At 38.3% G+C, this 27,816-nt stretch overlaps 1 protein-coding gene across 4 annotated transcripts in view; it reads right to left on the bottom strand.

Annotated features, from left to right (window-relative positions):
* Nucleotides 1–622: 622 nt before the first annotated feature.
* Nucleotides 623–27,816, bottom strand: part of sh3glb2a (SH3-domain GRB2-like endophilin B2a) — a 32,726-nt gene continuing 5,532 nt past the window's right edge. The window contains exons 4-13 of one of the 4 annotated variants that reach the window (XM_067414510.1): nucleotides 17,316–17,449; nucleotides 16,343–16,435; nucleotides 13,243–13,254; nucleotides 12,575–12,637; nucleotides 10,549–10,572; nucleotides 9,847–9,936; nucleotides 8,814–8,914; nucleotides 8,598–8,612; nucleotides 8,295–8,505; nucleotides 623–2,425 (exon numbers count right to left, since the gene is read on the bottom strand). In XM_067414510.1, coding sequence (XP_067270611.1) covers nucleotides 2,318–2,425; nucleotides 8,295–8,505; nucleotides 8,598–8,612; nucleotides 8,814–8,914; nucleotides 9,847–9,936; nucleotides 10,549–10,572; nucleotides 12,575–12,637; nucleotides 13,243–13,254; nucleotides 16,343–16,435; nucleotides 17,316–17,449 — 851 coding nt within the window. In that variant the 3' untranslated portion in view covers nucleotides 623–2,317. The remainder of the gene's footprint in view (nucleotides 2,426–8,294; nucleotides 8,506–8,597; nucleotides 8,613–8,813; nucleotides 8,915–9,846; nucleotides 9,937–10,548; nucleotides 10,573–12,574; nucleotides 12,638–13,242; nucleotides 13,255–16,342; nucleotides 16,436–17,315; nucleotides 17,450–27,816) is intronic. The other 3 variants (XM_067414511.1, XM_067414513.1, XM_067414512.1) reach the window with 3 other exon arrangements.

A 27,816-nucleotide genomic window follows, 5' to 3' on the forward strand; every position in this document is an offset into this window, starting at 1 on the left:
GAGGCGTTATAGTGACCTGTCACCACGCATTTAAGAGCCACAATATGGTATTTATTGTTTACATTTCTTTACAAAAATTACACAATTTCAGAATTGAGATTTTGTTTCATACTAAAAGTAACCTGCTCTGTCCTGTCTGTCAGTGCGTTGTCATTATCTTTGCTCTGTGATGTGTTTTTCACTGTAAGAAGAACGTGCGAGCATGTGTGTGTGTGTGGGGGGGGGGGGGGGGGGGCAGCTTGTCAGACATAGTAACAGTAACTAAAGGGGGCGGGTCTTTGCAAACAGTCAATTCACACTTATTCAAATGAAGCGCAATAATGGAGCAGCGGCACAAGGGCCCGTTTGGAAGCGGAGCTAGACCCATTTTTTCAGTGATCTCGGTTCGCTTGTTTGGTTCAGATGGCAGCGTTCACACTAAGGGCGTTTTCACACCTGAAAGTCCGCAACAAGGTCCGAACCAAAGTTCGTGTTTGGACATTTGGATCGTTTTGGTTTGCTTTCACATTGCAGTTATGTCAGCACACCAAAGAACTTTACATGAGGCACTGGCGTCCTGTCTCCATCATCTATGTGGGCTGCATCTTAACATTGATTGGTTTGTTAGCGGACGTGTCAAACAATGCATTTTATTTTATAGTTATGTTTAAATATTATAATGTTATTTTTAAATTTCCTCTAGGCTATATTGATTATGAAACATGCACAGATGTACATGTCAAAGGGTCAGAAATAATTTTGACCACTTCATTAGGATTTGTTTTGTAGAAAGCTTTGTATTTTGTATCTTAATTTTAATGAATGTTTCATCATTTGCCTGAATTTAATAAATAAGCTTTAATAAATAATATAGCAGACATCCCGTGACGGAGCGATCATTTGCGTTGCACATGAACTGGAGCGGTCTCATAAATAAACCGAAACTCAGCATACAGGCTACTTCTCACAGACATTAGAAATATATATATATCAAGCAGGCACGCTGTTCACGCGAGCTGACATGACTACATAAGCGGTTCTGTTTAAAATGCTGCGGCTCCATCACTGTGTGTGCTGTGAGTTTAATCTGTGTTTTTTCACTAATCCTACACCAGAACTTCCAGTAAATGGTCTGAAAGTCCAAACTATACAGAAAATGCTTTCACACAAGAAACGAACCGAACCTTTGTTCTGTTTGGTCCGGACCGAGACGGTTTCACACCTGTAATTTTGGTTCGTACCAAACTGAAAAGTCAGAAAATCCGGACCAAACAAGGTAGGTGTGAAAGCACCCTAATTCAAATGTAATGCGCCAACAGATCTACGGCACCAGGCAGTTTGAATCAAATTAACATGCCAAGTGTGAACACACCCTTAAAAGAACAATGGAATGTGGCAAGAGCACTTTTCAAAATAATAATAGTTACAATAAAATTGCACACATATCTGGGCAAAGCTGAGCCTTAAAATGGAGTTACCGTCTAATTAAAAGAGATTAAAAAATACTTAAGTGGCACTTTTCTGAGCAGCTATTAGTGTCAGCTTCTTCATGCATTAAAAAACAAGTTTTGCCAGAGAAGATTTTAAGGCTAGAGATCAACATTCATATTCTGGACAGTGCATGGAATATTTCATTTGACGTTGTTTACATCGGTCTGTATGAGACACGGTTAAGGCTGCGTTTAATCTAGGCGTTATATGAATCTCTCTCACTAAACAGTGCAAATATGTTAGTGCTTAGACGGTGTAGATTAACATTCAATATTAAGTGAATATTTAATATCAGTGGTCAACTTAAGGAGAACCTGAATAATGATCATTAACTGTGTATTAAAGGCAGAAAAGACATTCTGACAGTTTCTAGTGCAGAAGACAGGCACATACAAGCATGTGCTCGTAATGAGTGATTGTTCCAGGCATTTGTGAATGAACTATCAGTTTTTTACTGGCGAATATTTGTGTGATTTAATGTTAGTCTGAAAATTAAAAAGAATTATATGTTCTATGAATTATAATGCTTTGGTATTAACATCATTTAATAATTCGTAAGGGTTTGAGGTTCGGTATTAAAAAAGAAGAATGGATTATAATATTACTGTGATGCCCTGATTTCCACTCAACGTCTGGCTTATCCAAAACTGTCAGAGACATTGAGAACATCTTAAATATTCAAATCGAACAGAAACAAAAGCCCCCGACATGCATGTAAACACACAATGCTTTCCGGTAAATAAACCCACACATGGGTCGATCTCACAAGCGTCCGTGATTCTGTTTGGGTGTTGAAGCTGGAAACTGTGTGTCAGGACGTGGAAGAGTGTGTGTTTTTCTCGCCTCTTTAACTCAACAGCTCCAGATATGTAACAGGCACCTTCCCCTTCTGGTTTCCTCGCTCTCCGATCAGCCAATCAGAGTCCATTCCAGGCACTGTGTACACTGTGATGAGCTGATCGTCCAATCAGAGGATGGAGAAAAACATTTAATCAGTTCAGAGTCTTATGCTGCCTTCACGTGCTATGGCAAATTTCGTAAATCCCACTTCAGAAATTGTGATTACGACCTTGTTGCAATCAAGTGCTTTGTTGTAGGAATTAACAGGAATCATGGTGGACACACGATTTATTCTTCACTATTTATTGGAAAAATTAGCCTAGAAATCTAGACGCACCCTAGCGGCAGCAAATCTAATTTGCAGCTAGTGTCGTCTAGCAACTCTCAATAGACTTACGAGCTGTAAAAACCAAACTCTGGTCAGGCCAATCACATCGTGTATAGAGTCGGTGGGAGGGATTAACAAAGACAGCAGAGTTGCGTGCTACTTGTTAACAAAGAAGCTGGCGAACGGCGGTCTTTCGAATCAGCTTTGGCCGCGACTCTGGAAGGCTTGGAGTTAAGCTTTTCTTTGAGAAAAGAACAAAGAACGGCACTGTAGTCAATCTTAAAGGGGGGGTGAAACACTCAGTTTCAGTCAATCTTAAAGGGGGGGTGAAACACTCAGTTTCAGTCAATCTCATGTCAATCTTGAGTATCTATAGAGTAGTATTGTATCCTTCATTTCTCCGAAAAGTCTTTAGTTTTATTCTATTTATAAAAGAAATATAGGCTGTACCGAGTCTTTCCGGAAAAAAACGAGCGCCTGGAGGCGTATCATGTGGGCGGAGCTAAAGAATGACGAATGCGCACAAAGTGGTGACGTCCTCAAGCGTGGAGAAACTCATGGCTATCGAATGTCAGCTAATAGATATATGATCTAGAATCAAATTCCGAGGCTGAAATAAATTGAACAGGAGAAACAACAACAGCAGGACGTCCGTCTCTGTGGTATGGACTGTATTTAGTGGCCTGTCAACATTTGTGTGTGTTTACTCGCAGTTTATGAGGACATGATTCGGTTTATGGACTATTGTATGCGACTAAACCTTAGCAGTAGCAAGCAAAACGGTTTTGCACGTCAGACTAGTGTAACGTTATACACAAAACAACAATGGAGTAACCGTTAGCGCATTTGAATGACGAAGCACGCGATCGTGTGGTTTACTGATGTTTACTCACGCGACGATAGCCAACAGCACAGGCATTTGAAGCAGTTTTACTCACCGACTGCTTCCAAAGCAGGACCGAACCTTTATCGCTGGGACCGCTCCGTCAAAAACACACTTCTTCGGTATGATTTGGTGAAGTCCTGTGACAGCAGTGGCGTGTAAATCCACTTTGAGACGCGACTGAAGCGATGTTGTGAAGCTTCCCGTCATTTCTGCGTTCAAATCGGTTCAAATGCAGCGCTGCCTTCCCGGAATGCTGTGCTGAAGCGTTGAAGTCGCTCGACGTCACCCATAGGAATAAAGTGGAGCACGGCGCGGACTATAGCGTCATAAGTGTTCACGGACGACTGGATTTGCACCTGAGAGAGCGTTTATGGGCGTGCATTTCCTCTCTCGCTCTAGTCGCGCGCGCGCAACCTACCGGGAGAAGAGCCCGTACGGCCCATACAAGGACCTTCCGCTCTGTTCACGTCAAGCCGACCCATACTCGAAAAAAACTCTCTGAAACTTGTGAGAAACCGGAAGGAGTATTTTTGACACAGAAATACTCCATCAAACGTCCAACATTAGTTTTTGAAACTTTGTCTATGTTTAGGATGGGAATCCAAGTCTTTAACAGTGGAAAAAGCTCAGTATGTATGAAACAGCATTTCACCCCCCCTTTAAGAAAGAAAGATGTGTTTGGAGTTTTGCCGACCGGATACTTTGAAAGTTTAATTATCAACTAGCTTCGCTTCACCTTCTTCGCTGCTCTGGTTGGTTGTAGCACTATCCTATTGCATACAGAGGGAGTTTGAAGGATAATCATTTATCCGCCCCTCGGATTGAGCACTGCCAAATCAATGGTGAGTTCCCAAACCCAACATTTTAATGTGGATCTGGCTTGTCAGGCTATAGGAAAATCTTATTAAAACCAAAATTGTATGTAGCGTCACATGCACTGACATTTACCTTGTTTATATGGTTGTCATATTTATCTAATCCAGCCTTTCTCAAACTTTTTTCAGTCAGGGCACCTTTCAAAAGTGCATACAATTTCAAGGCACCCCAGTTTAAAATATAATTTAAAAACACTGCATAACCCAAATTTAAATGCAAATGTCCTGTTTACAGGGTTGCCAACTTTTAAGTTCAGGTTGGAGTGAGATTTTTTGGGGGCCGGGGGGGGGGGGGGGGGATGCTTTTGATCTTGATTCAGTATCAGTTTATATCTAGTATATATACTGTACATAATAATATGTTTGTTTTAGCACTAGTTTAAAGATTTCTTGGGTCAAATTATATGTGCCATTCCTTAATATTCACTTGTGAGTGCTTATATAAGTATCATTATTCATTAAAAAGATTAGGATGCAAGTTATTTAAGTTTTGAAATTTCACATTTAAAGAAATCTAGTGTTTGATCATCATATCTAAATATTTATTAGAATGCAAAGACTGCAATATATTTTTGAGCAACTAGATTAGATACATGTATATTTATTAAAGAGCCATAAGGCACCTAATGGCATTACAAATAAACATTAATATTTTTTAGCCACAAAATGACTCTAATTTGCCTCTTTGAATTGGAATTCTCTATTTTAATATTAATTACTACACTAATTGTAATATAAATTTTAGAAGAAATACAAATATTAGAAGAAAAATATTTTAAGTGGTCATTTATTGAAAATAATTGTTGCACAAATAGTATTTAGTACCAAAAGATCTCCTCAAAATATTCAATAAATATAATTTAATGAGTATGAGTGTGACCTATTAGTAAGGAATACCTGAGGTCTAAATACAAGAATAACATTAATGTTAACAATGTTGAATCTCTATCACTCTCCATAATAAAACGATCCTGTAAATATGGCTGACTTAATAATCAATAAACAAAAACACTATGCTGTACTGTTTACCAAAACTTGCAGCAAACATCTATATGGTGAAACTGTTGTGTATCCGCTTAAGCCATTTTAATTCATTGGCACAGCGCTAAAAGTATTGAGCGCTCATGGGCCACGTGACCAGCGCGCGCCGCAGGGAGACGAGAGCCTGCAACTCCGCTTTTCAACGCCTCTGGCTTTAACATTATGCCACATTAGCGCCAAAACGCTATTTATTGTTTGAATTTCATTAAAACACATTAAAAAAAATTAAAGCTTATAGCTTTGTTTAATATCAAAAGCAGGTTTGGCAATTTGGCGTGAGATTGAGTTGGGCGGAGTGAGAGCGTGAGACAGAGCCTGAAAGCGTGAGAATCACGCCAGATGCGTGAGAGTTGGCAACCCTGTGTTTATTTAGACAGTAATGAACAGAGTATAATCCGCTAATATGTTTAACCCTTTCACACATAAATTTAAAACATTCTGGCTGACCTGACCCCCCAGCGTGAGTTTTCAAAGCGACCGTTATTAATGTGTCACTTTATGGTTTCCATGGTGACGCGTCATTGCTTGCCACGTGACACACACCGCAGCAACAACAGAGAATGAATGATGATCTGCTTTTATGTCATTTTTCCTTTTTTATTCAAAATATTCACAAATTTTTTTAGATATGGCCTGAAATATCTGATATTCCGATTGTCAAATATATACAAGTGGCAGTGTTTTATCGTTTAAACAACTATATAATGATCGCGTTAGTTGAGCTGTATGCACGATGGGCGCCGCCATCGCCGCCACAGGGGCAGTTCAGAAAATCGGATCTGTTAGATTTAAGTTACAAGACGTGAATTCATCCACTTCTCCCAAAATACATAAAAGTAAGTAGCAGGTGAACTGGCAGAAGAATAGAGTAAACTTTAAAGTTACTTACACAATGTGTATCTGATATGAATAAAACTAATTATAATGGAAATTATCATTATTGCCTCTTCATTTTTCATCATTGTGTATTTTACAAACTCTAAATGTATTGTTTTTTAGTACGTATTAGGGATGCACGATATTATCGGCACGACATCGGAATCGGCCGATAAACGCTTAAAATATAAAAATCGGCATCGGCCGATATGAAAACATTATGTCGATATGCCTTGCCGATATGATAACGTGTTGATATGCGCCTGCAATAACTCACGTGTGCAAGGAGTGCTACAGCCATGAGACCATGTCAGCACTGCGGTCATTCTTCAAGTGAAAACAAGAAAATACATTGCATGTACAGTGTTTTATATTGACTCTTTTTAAATGCTGCCTTGAATTTCTGAATGCACGTACAGAAGGACGTGACCGTCAGCAGCAGATTTGCCACGTTTTCACAACAAAACTAGCCCAAAACAAGCCCAATCGCGTCTCCCCACTCTCTAGCGCGTGCGGCAGCCTCCACAGCAGCAGAAGCTCCTCCAGGTCCTAGTGCCTGCCCCAGCCCGCTGTATATTTATACATGTAGTGGGGGCGCTGTTGTTACAGTAATACAATGAAAAGTAGAATACATAAATAAATTGAAGTTACTTCTTGTTCTGAATAAACAAATCAGTAATGATGTCATAAATCACAAGCATGACACTTGTAAATTAAATACTTTTATATACAGTGTATTAATCTGTAATAAATCTTTACGAAATGGATGATGAAAAATAATCCAAGGAGCTCTACAATAATTGTAGAGTTGAAAGACAGCATCAATGGATGTCATGCCACCCCCACTTCATGTGCACAAACGTTAAATCCAAAAATACAATATTTAGGTTACAGCTGCATCTGGGGTGAAAAATTACTGACTTTATTATTGTTATTTTCAGAGCTTTTAATATACTCGTATCATAAAAAGAACTTTATTAACATTTATTTATCTTCAACAAGAATCCTTTTAGTAAGGATACCTCAGAAATCTGAAACCAGAATGAAAAAAAAAAAGTTCTTGCTCAAAATGGTGTTGTTTCCATACAAAGGGAAAAAATAAACATATATCGGCATCGGCCAAAATGAGCTGAAAAATATCGGCATATCGGATATCGGCAAAAATCCAATATCGTGCATCCCTAGTACGTATATGTTTGAAACCTACAATAAACATTATGTGGCTGAAAACACTGAAAAGTTGTGATATATGACAGCTCTGAGCGCGCCTGTCTCTGGCTCAGTGCAAGCCAATGCGAAAGCACATTTGAATGAACGTGATGCACTGACCGTTCTAATCACATGCGTGTATGTGTGATCATACGTGCGAAAGAGTCAAAAAGAAGAAGAATGTATTTATGTAAATTCAAATATATTCTATATATGAAATTTCAGATTATTATTATTATTATTTATTTTTAGCCAACGTAATTTTTTGGCGGCACCCCTGACACAGTCACGGGGCACCCCAGTGTGCCGCGGCACCCACTTTGAGAAAGGCTGATCTAATCTGTATTTATCCAGTCCGCTTTCTGTCGATTCTGTAATTTCGGTCAAATGCAGGCTATTCTTGCAGTGTACAACATACAATGTGCTTTAAATAATTATTTGTATATGTAAATATGCAAGACCAGACAAGTTAATGACCAGACAAGACGATCTAGCTGTTTTTAGGGGAAAAACTAATAAATCATACCTTTCACAACAGTAGTTCTCCCCTCCCACCATATTTTAAGTTTATGGCACGCCCATCTCGGGAATTTTGGTATCAAAATTATTTCCGAACTTCCCAGGGGTAAACACGGCATCAGTTTTTACGCACGATTTACGATAATTCTGATAGCACGTGAAGGCAGCATTAATTTTTTTTAACTAAACAGTGCTGAGCGATTAAGTGAAAATTCTAATATGCAACAATATCCATACGTCTGTTTTTTACCTCGTCAGCCTGCAGCGAGAGCTCACTGGAATCTCCAGCATCGTAGGCATACAGGACTTTGGCCTTGCGTGTGCCGCTGGCGGGCGGCTGCACTTCTTCAATCTGAAGAGCGTCCGTGTCTGGAGATGGAGAGTTTAGTGGCAGGAAGGCAGATGGGTCTGTGGGGCTGCCGACACCGTGGGAATTCACCTCCAATGAGTCGGGGCATCTTCTAAAAGAGAGAAGATTTATGAAGGAGATGCATTGAGTGAGGGCTCTGCTGACTCGTGTGTCCACTAACAAGAAGACAAACTCAAAACTCACATGTCTCCACTGGAACTGCCAGCAGACAAGTGGGAAAAGTAAAACGGCTGTTTAGAATAATGTCTATAATATCATATAATGAAGTTAATAAAGTCTATAATATCATATAAAGAATTACTAGGATATTGGCTGTTTATTAGCACTTATTAATGCCTTTAATAGTTTCATTTTGGAAGAATTATTCCAATGATTGGATTAAATGTGAGGTATGCCCACCTGCCCAGCTCTCTCTGCAGCTCCTGCATGTATTTGTGGCACTGTTTGTAATAGACCGTCTGCGCTTCCACAAACTCACACAGGCAGCGCAGATGATTCACCTGCGCAGACACAAAAGACATCAACCTCTTTAAAACCCTCAGCATGCTGTGCAAACATAGACTGCACTTCAATTGTTTGCATGAGGATAATTACAATAAAAAGCCTTTTGAACTACGAGTTAACATCACTGAGTGATGCTTTGATATTCTTTGAGTTTCAAAGTGTGCATGTTTTGAGGGGTTATATAGAAAGCCTTAAAGCCAATCCTGGCAATGAGGGTTAACCGTTTAAAGTGGCTTGTTTACTTAACGTTAAACTATTCAACCACACACTTCTGTTTAGGTGTGTGTAGAGTTGGGTATCATTCATATTTTTGTGATTCTAATTCTTATTTATTCCAGTTTAATTAAGTATTTTTTACTTATTTTTGCAAAACATGTCTATGAAAATGTCTATGGTTTGAACAAAAATACCACAGCAAAAACAATTAACTAATATACATTTTTAAAAATATATTAAAGAAAAGCAAGCAGTCAGTAATAAAACAAGAACAAATAAACAAAGCAATAGCACAAATACAACTCAGCTAAGTTTTTCAGGCATGTCCAGTATTTAGGTACAGAAATTGAACTCAAATGTAAAATAACACTCCATAGCCATAACTTTCTACTGTAAATAATATATAGACCTAATAAAGTTACAAAAGTTGTTCAGTAAAGAACCGTGTTTTTCTCTTTTCTTTTGTTCTTTGACTAACGTTATTGACTCGGAAAGCAGCAGGATTATCAGGCTGCCGTCACTTTAAGGCTGAATGCACGGATCCAATATACTGTAACACATGCGTTTTCTTTCTCAAATGTTTATGTTCACTAAAGACAAACCTGTCTTCAGACGCACAAGTGCTGAATTGAGTTATCGTTCACTTCTTCTAGCGCTTGAATGGTTTAAAAATCACATTAAAATGCACACACTATATTTTGAATAGACTAACGTGTGTGCTGCTGATGCCCTCCACAAGCAGTCTGGTGACCTCAGCCTGTCTGTCAAACTCTGTCTGAGCAACACGCAGTTCATGCTCCGCCTGCAGAGAGAGAGAGAGAGAGAGAGAGAGAGAGAGAGAGAGAGAGAGAGAGAGAGAGAGAGAGAGAGAGAGAGAGAGAGAGAGAGAGAGAGAGAGAGAGAGAGAGAGAGAGAGAGAGAGAGACATTGCATAAGTAACATTTGCATTTAAACTCTGATCTGATGAAATCATAAAAAGTTCACAAGGAAAAAACAATGCATTGTTTTGCACAATTTCTGCATGTGTGACTATTTTTAATATTAAATTCTCATTTTCTCAATTTTGTTTTTCAAAAAAAATGTTTTGCCAGTTATGGAAATAATCTCACAATGTGAAACTTTTTAAAAGTCTTCACTATTAAAACGATGCAAAATATTTATTTTATATTAAAATATATAATGCATAATATTTCATTTCTTATTTTGAAATATGACCTGACATTTCATCATGAAATTCAGTCAAATTTAAATTCAAACTAACTTAATACACTTAAGAATGCACATAAGCATGTACAAAGTGACCTGTGATGACGAATGAATGACAACCAAACCAGAAGACAGCAACAAAAAATTATGACAGAATTCATATAAACATCAATGCATATATATATAAACATGGTGATGTCACACTTACTTTATCAAGCTCCTCATGCCAGAGCTGATCAGAGGAGAAAAAAAATGCAGATAGTATAATTCTGAACGCTGAGCAACTATAAACGTGTAATAAAACTTTCCAATTAGGAAATGCATTAGAATATGTGATTAGTTTGGTTATAGTGGTGAACATGAGGTTGCTCTTTAACTGTACTGTACATAAAAAAGACCAATGTAGATTTGTATCATGGTAAAATAATTACAAATAATCCCAATCTCTGGATGTACAGAATTAGTGCCTTTGACAAAATGTCAGGAAAATGAATGACAGATTGTGGGCCCTATTTTACCAATCTGAGCATATGGTCTGAAGCACATGGCACAGGTTCACTTAGGGCATGTCCGAATCCACTTTTGCTAGTTTGACGACAGAAAAAAAGCGATGTGCCCTCCAGGCGCATTCGCTATTTGCAAGTGGAAAGACTAAAGAGAAATCCTTTTATTTTTAATATTTAAAATTGTGCGTGTGCTACTCTGTGTGTGTAATAAGCAGTGTGTATGTACATTGTGAATTATTAGTAAAACACCCTTTAAATAACAAAAATATTGCCCCATTGACTTTAGAGCAGGTTTGTGTTAGTCAATTGCTCAGTCGTTTACAGTTCCTCAAAATTGCAACACATCAACAATGCTCCTGAACTAGTGTTGTCACGATACCACATTTTTGACTTCGATACGATACCAGACTAAAATACCTCGATTCCGATACTAAATCGATACCACAGTAAAAAACAAACAAAAAACAGGTAATATGAATAATATGACAACAGAACTTATTCATTGTTTAATTTTTTTACTAAATATTCACTTGGCCAGCATGTTCCTGCCCTGGTTTTTGACCATTCCCTTCTTTTATTGCTATAATAACTGCATGCCAGTGTGAAGATCTTTACAGAGATCATCATTATCACTCGTTATCATTCACTAACCTTTCACTTCTCAACAGGTTGGGATGACCAAAATCTTATTTTATGATACGAGTAATTGAATATTTTTTAAACGTAATCTTATAATTATAATATAGATTTTTAATAGTGCTTTATTTTTCAGCTTCATTAGGTCTATTTAACAGTAGCAAGTCAAGAAAGAAATTAAATAATCAAATATAAAACTGCTTACTTAGTCTCCACTCTATACTTTAACTATACACTGATTCTTAATAAATATATTTTAGTTATTTAGCCAAGCATGTTGTGGTTTTCTATTTTTCATTGTTGGCTTAAGACCTGCAGTGATCTAATTACCTCAGCTATATATGTTTACTAAAGACATATCCGATTGTGTTAACCTGAATACTCGCCAGAGCGTGGATTTTTACATATGTTTGACCATTCAAACCCAAATAATAATTCGCGAAAGAACTGAATGGCGATCACAATCGCATGTTTGTTGTCTGAACAGCGTGTGCGCGCGCTTCAGGTCAGAGTCCGGCAGCGCGAGCACGTCCCGCGCCCTGCTTTTTCTTCTCATGCGCGCATATTTCTGTTCCTTTCTCTGTCATGCGCTGCGGGTATATATTTAACTCTTCTACTACTTCCAATGTTTAGTTAACAGTGGAAGCAGAGCTCTGCACACACGTCCTGACACCTGCTGTCACACATCCATCCACGCACATTAATACAGCTCATATTAGCGCTATCCTTCTTAAAGTACCGGTACTAATAAAAGTCCATATCGTACCGTTTGTAATAGCAGGGTATCGCAATAGTTTTCTAGTACCGGTATATCGTGCAACACTATCCTGAACACACCTGGTTTAGACCAGACGCCCATGGGCAAACACTAGTGCATTTGCTATTTAAATAACGTGGCGCTGGACGTAAAAATGAGAACTGCGTCAGGCTGAAACTAGTCAAAAAAGACTTGTGTCGTGCCTGGAGTCGCATTGCACCAAGTGAATGATAGGGCCCTGTGTTTCTATACTGTAAATGTAATAGAGTATGTGCATATATGTGTGTGTGTGGAGGTGGACGTCTCAGACAGTGAAGATCGCAGGATGTTCTTACCGCAGATGCACTGGCAGACAGCACATAATTACGTGGTCTAGTCTCTTGAAAGTCTGGAGCAGCCTAAAACAGACAGCAACACACTTTGATGAACACCTCATTCCAAAACACACTCATCAAACCCATAATGCAGCAGATATTTTAAGTAAGAGGCTGACTGGCACCATTGAACTATGGGAAGATAACTGCCGTGCATTGTGAGAAGCTTCTAAATATCATGCTTCAGAACAACAGATACAAAGATCAGAATATTGTGTTCAAATCTAGATGATATTTAACTGATCTTTAAAGAATATGAGAATGAAAGTATCTGATCTCTGATCTTGCTGAATGGTAAAATGCTGAATGGTAAAAAAAATAAGTGTTCTCTATAAGTTCTGTTGCATTAATGAATCCCAAAACAATTAGAGTGGGTATATATGTTATGATATGATGGAAGAAATGATTACAATCACTGAAAAAAATTAAGCTTGTTGCAATGCATTTTGAAAATATTGACTTTAATGTTTACTCAGATGCATGTAATTCCATCATATCATTCAAAAGAAGATCTTATGTAGCTCCTGGCAAGCGTGCTGCATGAAAAATGAGGAACAAAACTGAAAAGCCATTCAAAAATGTTAAAAAGGCATTAAAAGCGTAATGAGGAAATTCCCTGCAATACTCACTTCTCCCTCACACTGTGAAGGTTAAAACAGAGACACACGGTTAGTGCTTGTAGTGTCAACAGGGGAGGGGAAAAAAACGCTAAATATTCACAACAAACACGAGGCAATAAGGAAGGGGAATGAGAGGGATGGGAATCGAGAACAGGTTCTTATTAAGAACTAATTACATCTAAGATGCAAGTCTTCGAGATTAACAAAGCTGTAAATGCACCTTTCTGTGATGGAAATGCAGAGGAAAGACATCTTTTGGGGTTTTTTTACAGACGTGGAGCATGTTTTTCTTCATGAATTATAATGTTTATTTCTGATTTGGCATGAGCGCTCTGTTGAGTTCATCATTTGACAAAACTTGAGGTCAGTAAATGATAAAGAGAATTAATTAATTAATGATAAAGGACACTCATCTTAATCACGACCAGATTTAGATTCTCTTAAGTATCCAAGCTGACAGAGCGTGTTAAAGTATAAAATACTGTAATTTTCTTCTATTAAAGGGGTCATGAACAGCGTTGTTTTTTTGTTTTATGTTGTTTCCTGGGGTTAACTTAAACCATTAGAATGCTTTTTACATCAAAAATTGTCATCATTTTGAAATAAAAGGCATTTTTCCTACCCTGATTTTAGCCTTCTGCTCAGAACTGCTCTTTCCATTTGAAAAAAAATATTATTTTCTCTTTCAGCACGTTTTTAAGATTACAGTTAACTAATCTTATTACACGGCTCTGTGAAATACTGGATTCTGATTGGTCAATCGCGCATTCCAGCGGTATATTATTTCCAGATAACACCCGCTCATCCGGGGAATACGAGTTATCTTGACCGGTACTACTTCTATGCTTAACGCTGGCGCCATCTTGTGGCTTAAACAGCCGTGGGTTACAATGGAAGACTTCAAGGCAGGTTTCCTTTATAACGTTTTTAATATAGATCTTTTTCTTACACACACGCATCGATTGGAATCAGAAGGCTCTATTAACCCATCGGAGTCGTGTGGAGCACGTTATTTGACGGACAGCTGCATTTTTTATGGACTTCAAACACAACTACAACTACTGCTGGGATTAACGTTAGCCTGGACTTTTTAAATATAACTCCGATTGTATTTGTCTGACAGAAGAATGTCCTATACACCTACGATAACTTGAGGGTGAGTAAATCATAGGCTTGGTTTCATTTTTGGGTGAACTAACCCTTTCAGCGTTCATTTTCAACATTTAGCAGCAATAGATAAAGGCTTAAAGCAGGTTGGAACTGTTTTCCTTCGCGGAAGCTTTGTGTAAGAGCTAATAAAATATTTAATCTCGAGACAATATTTTGTGTCTAATAATTATTTATTTGAGAGTAGTAGCCGTGTAATAAGCGGGATAATGTACACCCAGCCGCTTTTTAATCGCAGAATAAACCCCTTCAGAGTGATGCAAGACCCCTCCGCGATCACTCTGTCGGTGTTTATTCTGCGATAACAACCGCCTGGGTGAACATTATCCCTTACGTGAAAAGTGTTGAATTATATTTAGATCTATGGCATTATACTGAGATCTAGGCATGAAAGGTTACAGATATGATCATTATAGGCGATCACAGACACATGTTGAGCGCATGAAAGCAGGATCTCTTCATAGCAACTCAGTTTCTGTACACTAACAAATGCTTTCATCTTCACTGACAGTTTAAACGTGATATAGTTAATAGATTTGTTAAATAAATCGTGAGTCACTGATAAACTCTCGCTGTTTGATTGACAGCTCCAGCGATTGCAAGGGAGCTTTCTTTGATCGATTTTCTTTATAGAATTGAATCGCCGTTAAATAACTTATTTATTGTATTTATACCTTATGTATAACTTATTTAAATAACTTGATTATTTTCATCCTAAAAGAAATAATGCAAGTTGACGTTTAGCCACTGCTTTAATTTACTGACACACAGATAAAGAACATCTGACTACATGAATCATTAGGCCTACATTTCAGATCAGGCTAGGGGTGTTCGATTCCAGGTTTTTTGGAGTCGACTCCGATTCCCGACTCCAAGGAGTCTTTACATCACTTTACTTTACATCAAAACTACTATTGTTACCCACTTAAATTATTCCCCCTGACACAAAGTCCTAAAATCCTCTTATTAAAACCTCACACGTTTAGAGTGGCCGTCCAAATTAGTCCAATTTAGCGAAGACTTTGAGGCTATCAACGTTTCTGTATCTATTGCCAATGCATAATTTTCCATTAGAAAAGTCCCGAAAAAAGCTGTTGTCGAGTAATGGCGCTAAACGCACATGATCTTTGTCTTAGAGTGCGTTCACACTTGTCATGTTTGGTTCAATTAAAACGAACCCTGTGCGATTGCTCATTTAGTGCGGTTCATTTGAACATATGTGAACGCTGCCATCCGAACCCTGGTGCGCACCAAACAAGCGGACCGAGAGCGCTAAAAAGATGGGTCTCGGTCCGCTTCCAAACGAACTCTGGTGCGGTTCGATTGATATATGAACGCAACACGGACCAAAGACATGTAAACGAACCAAAAACCGGACGTAATGTCACAAGATGCGACGCATAGTCAGCTGATTTGACGACGCGGAAAGATCGGTGTATCGAAAATGAATAACGTTAACGTTAGAGGGCAAACGTAGAGCAACGAGGAAGTGCCTCATCAATATTGTAATGTGGTAATCAGTGACGGTTTTAATGATAATTAAATTTGAAACAATATTACTAACCATCAGTACATTTCATCACCAAATCGTTCCATCCCTACTCTAGAATAGCCTTCCTGATAATGTTTAGGGCTCAGACTCACTCCCCCAGTTTAAATCTGGATTAAAGATGTATCGCTTTAGCCAAGAATTCTCATAATGCATCTCATATCCTTAATACTCTAGATGAAATGCACATGAGTATCTTTTGCTTGAAATGTTATGAACAGCAGCACAAATTATTTTCCTTTTTTTTTTTACCTCGGGATGCCATTATCATTCAGCGAACTGCTCATTTAGTTCAGTTCAATATTAAAATTTGACTGTTAACCAGAAATGATAAATACCCTATGATTCCTATCCCTTGAAAAATGAGGAGAGAATGAGATAAATAGGTCTTACAGCCGCTCTGGCCTCGGCTGCTTTGGCCTTCTTGAGTCGAGCTTTACAGGCGTCAAGATCCAAGCGCCGATTCTCCAGGAGTCGCCGCTCTTTCTGTAAAGTCAAGAACATTTGTTCAAGCAGAATCGTGCTAATTAAAGGGGTACTTCAGCACTGGGAAGATGAATCTGTATTTAAACTGGGTCAGAAATGTTGTACAAATGTGAAATTATTTTTGAATTGGGTGCTTTCAAAAGACAGAAAATGTATTTTTGTCTCATGGGGATGAAGGACAACAATTCCCAGAATGCTTCGCTGCCCTACGAGGCCACTCCCAAAGCCACCGCTACTGAATCTCTGATCACTTTCCCACCAAATAACAATATGTTTATTTTCATAAAATCAGTTCAGTTAGAGAACAGACACTAAAATTAAAAAACGTAATGTGTGTTCAATATAATGTGATTTAGCCGCTGAGGAAGTGTCAGAGCACAAACGCTGCAGGAGTCAGATTACATTCACCGTGATGACTGAGCTGAATGAGCTCTCACCTTCACAGCGCGTGTTTAGTCTGGAGCATTTTCAGTTCATGCATTTGGCAGCTTAACTTTTAATAGGAATAAATTTGAGAATTTAAGACACTTACTTTGCTCCACACCGCTCCGCTAACATGAATGTACGCAGCTGCCTGAGCTGAGTCCTGTGAGTGTCATCCCATCCTCATGTGCGGGTTAAAAACACGTGTATATATCTCCCTCTGCTGGCTGTAGTCTTTAGCCTCCGGCCAAAAATTCCCCCGATGATGCAAATTGACGATATTTGCGTCATCGGAGGAATTTTTCCAGAAATAAAATGCATAAATCTCGTCACTCTTGTCACACAAGCACAATCATTCGAATATACTCCAGGGGTTTCTGATACAAAGCCATATGCTAATCGCTGAAGGAACCCTTTAACATAAATACCATCTCTCAAATCTATGAGTCAAACTCACAGAAATGGTCCTCCAGTCTCCCTCCAGAAAGTTGCGCAGAGGTGTGAGGAAGCTAATGGATGAGGTCTGCAGGAAGTCTCTCTCCGCGCCGCCCAGCCTCCTCTGGCAGTCGCCCACTTTGATCAGGGTGCTTCCTACACAGCCAAAGCACAGATGAGTCACGGTGTGGGCAGATTCAGAGCTCGACTCAAAATGACTTTCCCACACAAATAAATAAAGAGCATTAGGAATAGTTGTCAGATTTGTCCTGAGTGCAGACCATCTACTGAATTGCAATCAATGCAGAGTTTGTTAGTTAGTTTTTTTAACGACATGCCAGCCTTTGTGGCTAATTTCATGCTGTGAAAATAATCAGAATTGTCCCAACACAGAGACTAAGTTTGTTCATGGTGTACAGATCCCACTATGTTTGTTTATAAAAATAAAATAAAATAAATAAATATAAATATATATATATATTTGTAATTTTTCATTAAAGGGGGGGTGAAATGCTGTTTCATGCATACTGAGCTTTTTACACTGTTAAAGACTTGGATTCCCATCCTAAACATAGACAAAGTTTCAAAAACTAAGTTGGATGTTTGATGGAGTATTTCTGTGTCAAAAATACTCCTTCCGGTTTCTCACAAGTTTCAGAGTTTTTTCCGACTATGAGTCGGCTTGACGTTAATAAGAGCGGAAGGTCCTTGTATGGGCCGTACTGGCACTTCTCCCGGAAGGGTGTGCGCGCGCGTGACTAGAGCGAGAGAGGAAATGCACGCCCATAAACACTCTCTCAGCTGCTGATCCACTCATCCGTGCAACACTTCTGTCGCGCCGCGCTCCACTTTATTGCTATGGGTGACGTCAAGCGGCTTTAACGTGTCCGCACAGCAGTCCGGGAAGGCAGCGCTGCATTTGAACCGATTTGAATGCAGAAATGACGAGAAGCGTCACAACATCGCTTCAGTCGCGTCGCAAAAGTGGATCTCCACGGTCACTGCTGTCACAGGACTTCACCAAATCAACAATGTTACCAAAGAAGTGTGTTTTTGACGGAGCGGTCCCAGCGATAAAGGTTCGGTCCTGCTTTGGAAGCAGGCGGTGAGTAAAACTGCTTCAAATGTCTGTTGTTGGCTATCGTCGCGTGAGTAAACATCAGTAAACAACACGATCGTGTATAACAGGGCTATTCAAATCTTACCCTGGAGGGCCAATGCGGTGCAGAGTTTAGCTCCAACCCTAATCAAACACACCTGAACTTGCTAATCAATGTCTTCAAGATCATTAGAAAATCACAGGTGGGTGTGTTTGATCAGGGTTGGAGCTAAACTCTGCACCGCATTGGCCCTCCAGGGTAAGATTTGAATAGCCCTGGTGTATAACGTTAGTTAATTTATCAATGGAGCATGTGATGTATGGTGTGTGTTTAAATACATTTGTTTAGCTGACTAATATGTCAGTTTGTTTATTGTAAAACCACCCAAACATAAACCCTAGTGGACGTTCTCACAAAGCGTGCTTCTTTATTCAAATGCTCTACTACATTGTTTTTTTTATACACTCTGACGTACAAAAGCGCTTTGCTTGCTACTGCTAAGGTTTAGTCGCATACAATAGTCCATAAACCAAATCATGTCCTCATAAACCACAAGTAAACCCACAGAAATGTTGACAGGCCACTAAATACAGTCCATACCACAGAGACAGACGTCCTGCTGCTGCTGCTTCTCCTGTTCAATTTATTTCAGCCTCCGAATCTGATTCTGGATCGTATCTGTATTAGTTGAATCTGATTGATAGCCATGGTTTATTTGGGGTAACGTTTTCTTTTCCACGCTTGACGATTTCAGCTTTCAGACGCTCTCGTGCAGTAGCTGCGTGCTCGTGATTCTTTTTTAAGTTTTAAGTTTTTTCTTTCTTAAGTTTTTACTGTCGCCTTTGGCTTGGCTTGCTCAGTTGGGGACACTAAAAATATGATTAAAGTTATTCAACTTATTATACAAATAAAATGTATTAATTAGGTCTTATTTAATTCTATAAACTATAATACTGATCTGCCAACATTGTCGCTATATGATAAATTAAAATAAGCTGATAACATCACTGTTTTCTCCAGTACGACTGTACAGCCAAATCTAATTTTGTCGCAATATTGTCCTGTTTGACACTGTGAAGCTGCTTTGACACAATCGTGATTGTAAAAGCGCTATATAAATAAAGTTGATTGATTGATTGATTGATTAAATTTTTTTGTGCCTTTTAGTTATATTTGTGTAAATTTAAGTGTCATTATTGCAACAAACAGACACTTCAAACAACAACAACAAAAATTCTAACAAATTTATAATGTTTAAATCAATATATTCACAAAATTGTATATTATATTATATATATATAAAGTTGTGATAGCCACATCCAGAAAATCAGCCCTCTGCCGGATATATTTGGTCAAAAGTTTCTAAAACTGCATATTCCTAAAGATTTTCTTCTAACCAGCAGAATTCTGCCTCTTGCACCTAGATCAATATCCAGAAACACCTCGTATTTAATTTAGATCATCATTAAAGTATTTATTCAGAAAGAAAAAAATCTATGTAATATGCAAGCTAATGGTGTAGTTGAGTAATTTTGTAGCAAACAGATAAAATGATACCACGAAAAGATCTAACCCCCCGAAACGAGGCATAAATGTATAGTTGTAAAGTGAATAAGAAAAACATGTTAGATCTTTTTGTACAGTTTTTATACAAATCGCTCCATAAATATGGACCGTATGGCAGGAAATGAGGACCATACGGCGGTTAAGACAGACGCTTTATACATAACGGTCATCAGTTAACATTAGTTTACATTATTATATAGGATTGTGAGCAGAACCAGAAAATATGACCATATCACACCAGTCCTCAGGTCTTTACACTGGCTTCCAGTTACATTTAGGATCGATTTTAAAGTACTATTACTTGTTTATAAATCACTCAATGAGCTAGGACCCCAATACATCGCAGATATGCTGATTAAATACAAACCCAACAGATCACTCAGATCAGCAGGATCAAGTCAGTTAGAAATACCAAGAGTTCACTCAAAGCAAGGAAAGTCTGCTTTTAGCTATTATGCCAGCCGTAGTTGGAACCAGCTTCCTGAACAGATCAGATGTGCTCCAACAGTAGCCACATTCAAATCCAGACTCAAAACACATCTGTTTAGCTGTGCGTTTACTGAATGAGCTCTGAGCACTGTATGTCCGACTGATTGCACCCTATCTTATCTCTTTATTCTTTTTATAATTATTTTAGTTTACCTTTGTTCTTATCTTTGGTTATTGTTTATTTTATATGTTCTTTTGAGTTGAATATGACGAGTGAAAACTGGGTTTGATGGAAATAGTAAGTTTGACAATAAGGTTTGAGTATGTGTAAATCTGTGGAGGGTATGATGAGCGAGTAAGGGTTTTAACAAGAAGGTTTCTGAGTAAAAATCAGGGAATAGTGATTAAAATGGATGTTATGAACGTGTTTGAGAAAGAAATGAATGAGAGGTGTTCTAATTAAGATGGTACATGTATGTAGGCTGTAAACTGAAGAATGTTTATTTTTATATCAGATCATTATTGTGGATCTGACCATTTTATTATTATTTTTTTTTATTTTTATTTTTTTTATTATTATTATTTTAATTACTATATCTTTACGACTGTTTTAACTATGCTTGTTTTTAATTCTTTATTCGTCCATATGGTATTCTTTTTTTTCTCATGCATTTGTTACCACTATTTTAATTAATTTCTATGTAAAGCACTTTGAATTGCCATTGGGTATGAAATGTGCTATACAAATAAACTTGCCTTGCCTTGCCTTGCCTACATTAACTAATAATGAACTGCACTTATAAAGCATTTATTTATCTTTGTTAAGTATAAATAAATAATAAATAAATAAATATTTCAACATTTACTAATGCATTATTAAAATCTTGTTAACATTAGTTAATGCACTGTGAACTAACATGAACAAACCATGAAAAGCTGGATTTTTATTAACTAATATTAACAAAGATGAACAAATATAGTAACAAATGTACTGCTCATGGTTAGTTAACATATTAACTAATGTTAACTAATAACAATTATTCTAAAGTGTTGCCATTTGCGCTGCTCTTGGTAGATTGTGTTAGTCATTATGGAAATAATCCATCATATTTTTGTAAATTGCACGTCGTCAGTAGATCATGCGCTGAACTTTCCACTCCCATCAGTGCCTTTTAGGAACTGCGCTCTCATTCTAATTTGCCCTGTTTTGTAAATCTGGCCCTTGATGTGGATGCAAAATGGAGATTGGAAGGAATTGTCACAGCTGGTTGAGAGAGGGACGTTCACAAACACACATTAGTCAGAGCAGCTGTTCGGCCCACTGGATCAATAATCAATACTGAACGCCTCTACATCGACAGCACACTGTGGTTTTAACTGCAAATCAAATTGGCTAATCTAATCTTGTTTTAACCTCAAAATAAAGCTTTGAAAAAGCTCAGTGAAACCAATCAAATGCAATTCAATGAGTATCATGTGACTTTGTACAGATGGTCAGATGTGGATCATCCCAAATCCTGCTGGAGGACATTTTGGACAACTTTTAAATGTAATGGTTTTAAACCTGTATGTGAAAATGATAGCGTGCTTTCTTGCTTTAAGCAACCTAATAATGGCCTACAGCAAATCCAGTCAAAAGATTCATCCATTCATTTTACAAATAGACAAGGTTTTTTTATACTCTAGATCGGCTGCATTGGTCCTGTACTTATAGAGATAAGCCGTGTATTTCCACTCACACTACAGCCCACCCTAAAGCATGTGGTCAGTCACGGGACGTTAATGAGCCATTTAAAACCACTAAGTGCACTTTAGTTGGAGAACAGACAAACAAGAACGGCACTGTTCCCTCTCTACTGAATGGATCTATTAGATAGGAGAAGTGCCAACCAAACACAGCATTTATCATATGGATATAAACAAAACAAAAACACCTAAAAAATGTTTTTAAAACATATTGATTCACTTATTAATGGCTATTTACTAGTATATCCATATTTAATGTAGTTGAGTCTAAATTATTTGTATAGTGTTTTTGACAAGTGCTTTTGTCTCTTTATATCAAGTTGGATATTTTATTTTACAATCTTTTACCATGGATTTCTTCAATCAATCAACTTTATTTATATCGCGCTTTTACAATGCCGATTGTTTCAAAGCAGCTTCACGGTGTTAAAGCCGCACTTGGCTATTTTTGCTCTCGGGGTCCCCCTACAGTTTGGAAAAAATAATGTCCTCAACTACTATCCGTAAGAGCTGTCATCCTACAACAGGGGATGCCATCGCGTGTGCATTTGTTGACATGACAACCCTGATAGCCCTGAACTAGTGATGCGCGGGTCGTCTCATAACCCACGGACCCCGTATGTCTATTTAATGGTCGCTGGTGCGGGGCGGGTTGTAAAAATATATACAGTGGTGCGGTGCGGGCCAAATAACTTCATAAAAGTGGCGCCGCGGGTTGGTGCAGCACTAGTTCCCCTGAACACTGCAAGAGGAGTTGGTTCTTCTGGCGTCGCGTGTGAAATGTCTTCATCCCAGGTAACGTTACAGTCAGTGGCTTATGTTTCAGCATGTCATATGACATTATCATGGGTTTTATTTTTTTCAAACGCCAAATAATCACGATGCTCACGTTTACAAGCCAGCGTCATTATAGTAGTCTATTGGTTAGCGTTTTACAGAATCTATATGATACTTCAGTTCAATGTTTGAGTGGTCGGTAATCACCATAACAAGCAGGACAGCATCGGTCGGGCACACCTCCTTCAGCTCACGCCAACGAGCAAACACTGGTCACATGGTGATCCTCGTCCTGCCTTTAATCACATCACTTTTTCATTTCCTCTTATTGCTTTCCTCCAACAAAACCTTTTCTTTCTTATTTGTCTCTGCTGCTTCGGACATGACTATATTATCCGACGAACAAAGTTGGGCTCGCACGTCCGAATGTAAGGAAGTGTGTGTGTTGGTGGAAGTGACGTATATGCCGTAAAGCAGTCGAATTTTGTAGTTCTTTTTAGTCTCGGGTTACTACCCGAAACCCGAAGTTTAAAAGTACGATTAAAAACGATACAGACCCCATCAGGCTATGGCAGACGTGTCATTCAAACTATTGTAAGTCGATGTATCATCACAAGAGTCTTGAAAATATATTATGAAGGTTGAAAAGTTACCTAGTGCTGCTTTAAACAAGACAATATTGCAACAAAATTTTATTTGGCTAGATTGATTTGGATAGTTTATAGAATTAAATATGACCTAATTAATTAATTGTATTTGTATATTTAGTTGAATAACTTGGATCATAATTTTACTGTCCCCAACTGAGCAAGCCAAGCCAAAGGCGACAATTCGTGGAAAGATTCATTCATACCAGGGCCGTACCCCCCGGATTTTCTAAATACCGAGGTCCAAATATGAATTTTGAAAGGTTTGAAAAAAAAACATTTCCCTCCTTTACATATGCATTTTAAGACATAAGAAAATCAAAGAATCAGCTAACTGTAGCTTTAAAACCATGTCAGTGTGTGCAGTATAAATTATTTTAAGAAGACAGATTTTTATAAATGAGAATCTGGTTGAATGTTGCAAAAAAAAATTGACTCCAAATTAGAAAATCTGTTTTGTTGTTAAATTGAGCCACAGACAACATATGTGTGACTCCGCCTTTGAAAACCTAGCTAAAGTTAATTTTTGTGATTTACATTATGTAAAGAACATTATTTGAACATATAACCTTGATATATTTAATGTTGAATGAGTAAGATCATGTCAAAGATAGAAATCAATGAGAAAATATAACCAATGAGAGAAATCAAAATTTGATGCTCCTAATCTCAATATTAGATTATGAGACTTTAGCCTGGATTTCACAGACAAGAATCACATTATGTGTAGCAATTAGGAATATATTGTAGGCTAATGCTTTTTCTATTCTGAGCACAGTGGGCTACCTGCTCTTTCTGTCTCATCGCCATCATCTTCTCTCTTACTTTTCTCCCTCCTTCTCTTGCCCTGTATCTTTTCAAAGCTGAGCTTTGTTTGTTTGTTTTTGAAGCAGTCTTTTCATTTTCGTCTGTATCGGTAAAAACAAATGTAAATTTTCTGAAGGCTTCCAAGAAAACCAGGTCAAGAAAACGTTATTAGTTTGCATCCCTGATTATTAAGCGCTCTTGCGGTGTTGTGATGTCAAACATCAGTCGTTGTTCGAAGCGCCGGTTGGTGGTTGTGGCATTTGTCCCGCCTTTCCTCCACTGTGATTGGACATTGATGTTCACCCAAAGTTGAACCGTGGGCGCTCAACGCGTAAAAATGGACAAAACCTGCCAGCAGTTGGCGCTATTGAAAAGTGCGGCGCATCCATTGGAAACAATTGAAAACATACGTCGGGCGAGGCGAGAACACCTGTTTGTACATGCCACCTTAATAAGCTATTAGTTTGCAACTTCTATTATCTACACCTCGGAGAATTACCGAGGTCCAGACCTCGGGGACCTCAATGGTGGGTACGGCCCTGATTCATAGTGACATGAATTTTGCCCCAAATTATTATTCATGTATTTTTATGGTGCACATAACCTTTGGTTGCGCTTCATATCTACTGAAAGTTATAAACGCAAAATCTCTGTGGAATAAGAAAGCTGGCCAGGAAATGACATCAGACACTGCTGTGACCTTTATTGAAGACTGCGACGGGGAACATTGAGAAAGACCATGCATGGAGATTTATTGGTTTGGCTGTTTCCACACAGCCTGCAGGAAAAAACCAGAGACGGCGAAATCAATTATCAACTCAATCCCACTGAAAAACTTCAACATCACAGACTGTGCCATTTAATTATTCCAGCACTTAAAGAGCGCGCCTATTGTGTTTTCAAATTACATCTACAAGCAGCTTTAGAATTACAAACACTACCTTATGTTAATGAATTAAGTTAAGAGCAACCAAAATCAATGTATTTGTCCTCGTCCCAGCGGTGTTCAACTTATTTTACTCTTCCAGACAAAATAAATCAAGCATTTACTTGGCAGCCAAAACTGCACATGAACAACCCAACACTGAGGTGTGCAAAGATTCAACTTAAGCTAATTAAAGGCACAATATGTACGATTTTTGGATTAAAATATACAAAACCCACTAGAACAGTGTTATATATTTTGTTGACTAACTTGTTGTGTACTTACATTATCCCAATGTTTCCAAGAATGTTTAAATCCAGAGAAATAAGCAGTTTTAACCAGGACACTGACCGTGTCCGTACATCGCCTATCAATAAAATCATCCCCGCGTTAACCGAGAGTTCCGGTTTTATTTTGTAGAAACCATAGAAATACCAAATATGCTAATATATAATGTGTTTTATTAGGCAGGTGAGCAACTGTTTGACTCGCGGTCAAAAATGGTCTTTAGTGGTGGCTGACAGACATGGTCATCCACACACAGTAAAAAGTACCCTACCCGCACAATCTGCGAACCCAATTCTGACAATAAATGCAAAATAAATGTGCGGAACAAGAGGCAACATTTTTTTGAGAGCAATTTACATCCAGAGGTAATTCAAGTAATAAAAAAAATGTCCAAATGCACATGCAAAATGGATTTAGTCTTCCAACCTTTTTACTAGGGGTGTAACGATTCACCGACTACATCGATGTATCGATTTATATTCCTATGATCCAACTACATCGATCTGTGCTCGGCAAGTTGGCCTTCCAGACGACATATATCGATTTAATATCGCTTTAAAAGGTAATCAATCGATAATAGGAAATAACGCGTTTGATTTAAGCGCGTCAGACTTTATGTGGATGTTTTTTCTTAGCCCTTAGTAACACAGTCTGCCTATATGTGACGTCAGCCGCACGCGCCAGCAGCAGCGAGCGCAAAGAAAACAAAACATAGCGCGGACAGGATTTATCACGACAGCGGAGGAAAGAGCAGAAGCCAACAAGCGAGAAATGACCTAGCCACCATTGCGGTCCAGTGTGTGGAAACACTTTAGTAAAGACGGAGCTGTTGTAAATAAGTCTCTCGCTGTTTGTAGTAGTAGCAGGTTTAGCCACTGCTCATTCAACCTGAAGAAATGTTGGTTGCACTTTATTTTTGATATTAATATTATATTTGTATTATTTTTATGTTGAAAAACAATAGAAAAAGTAGAAGGTAAACCTACTGTTAATTAAACCTGAAGAGGTGTTAGTTTCACTTTATTTTTGATATTAATATTGTAACATTTTTATTTTGAAAAACGAGCAGCAGTAGCAGTAGGCTATGTTGGTTGCACTTTCTGAACTATTTGAAAATGAGCAGAAAAGGGTAACTTCCTGTTAATTCAACCTAAACTGTTGGTTGCACTTGTGAACACATTTGCCATTAATTGGTTACTTGTTTGTTTATAGCCATAATTAATTGATAAAAGAAACAACAGGAATCTAGGAAACTTCACCTGCACTTATATTTCAGTCGCACTGATTAAAATTTTTGGCTAAAAAGTTACTGAATTGATTTCAAGTCACTGAATCGTTTAGGATCGTATAGTTCAAAATGAACCAATATCGTCCTTGAATTGTATCGACAACCTCAAATCGTGATTCGAATCGTTGTTAAAACGAATTGTTACACCACTACTTTTTACCATTGTGTCAGTTCAGTTGATTTTGATTAATGTGTGAATGTGTGTGTGTGTGTGTGTTTGTGTGTGTGTAAGAGTTAAGACAGTGCTTGGTTTGAAGACAAAAGACTTGTTCGACTTCATCAAGCGATGAGCAGACCGATCGGCGGCTGACTTGAAACAGTGCGTGCCGGTTAGAAATTTTGTCCGACTTGAGGCAGCGGCGACGGCACGTGACGTGACGTACATCACCAAAGTACCGCAAGAGCGATTCGAGACCAGCCGGCTGATGCAGATTCTCAAGAGTGGTTGCTTTTAGCCCCGCCCTGCTTCATACTACAGTAACGTTAATAAATCTTTAATACATAAGCTCATCCAAGAATATGATTTCTGCCCGAGTCACATCAGATTCTTTTCCGTAGATGTAGGGCTCTACATAACGCCCATTTTGGGCGCATTTACGCCTAAAAACTACTGCGTGCGACTGTGAAAAAATATTTAGGCGCACGGGTGCGAGTGACCCGATCTATTCTCATGAATCGATGTGTAATACAATCGGAATAAAAACTACAACACTGAGTGAATCAACACTGAGAAACTGATAGGCTACGTTTCCTACTGCAATCAACTGCTTTTCATGCCTTCAGTCAGCAGAAGAAGTGCAAAAAACGACGATTGTTTACAAAGTGAAACGAGTGTGACGACACAGCCATGCGCACTTTATCAGACGCCTCGCGCTGTTGATTTACAGCCAAATCCAAATGAACTGGAAATACCACTCTCCCGCGAGACGCATGCGGTTCTGTTTATGAAG

Source organism: Pseudorasbora parva, chromosome 13 (genome assembly GCF_024679245.1).
Source record: "Pseudorasbora parva isolate DD20220531a chromosome 13, ASM2467924v1, whole genome shotgun sequence".
In the NCBI taxonomy this organism is placed as follows: Eukaryota; Metazoa; Chordata; class Actinopteri; order Cypriniformes; family Gobionidae; genus Pseudorasbora; species Pseudorasbora parva.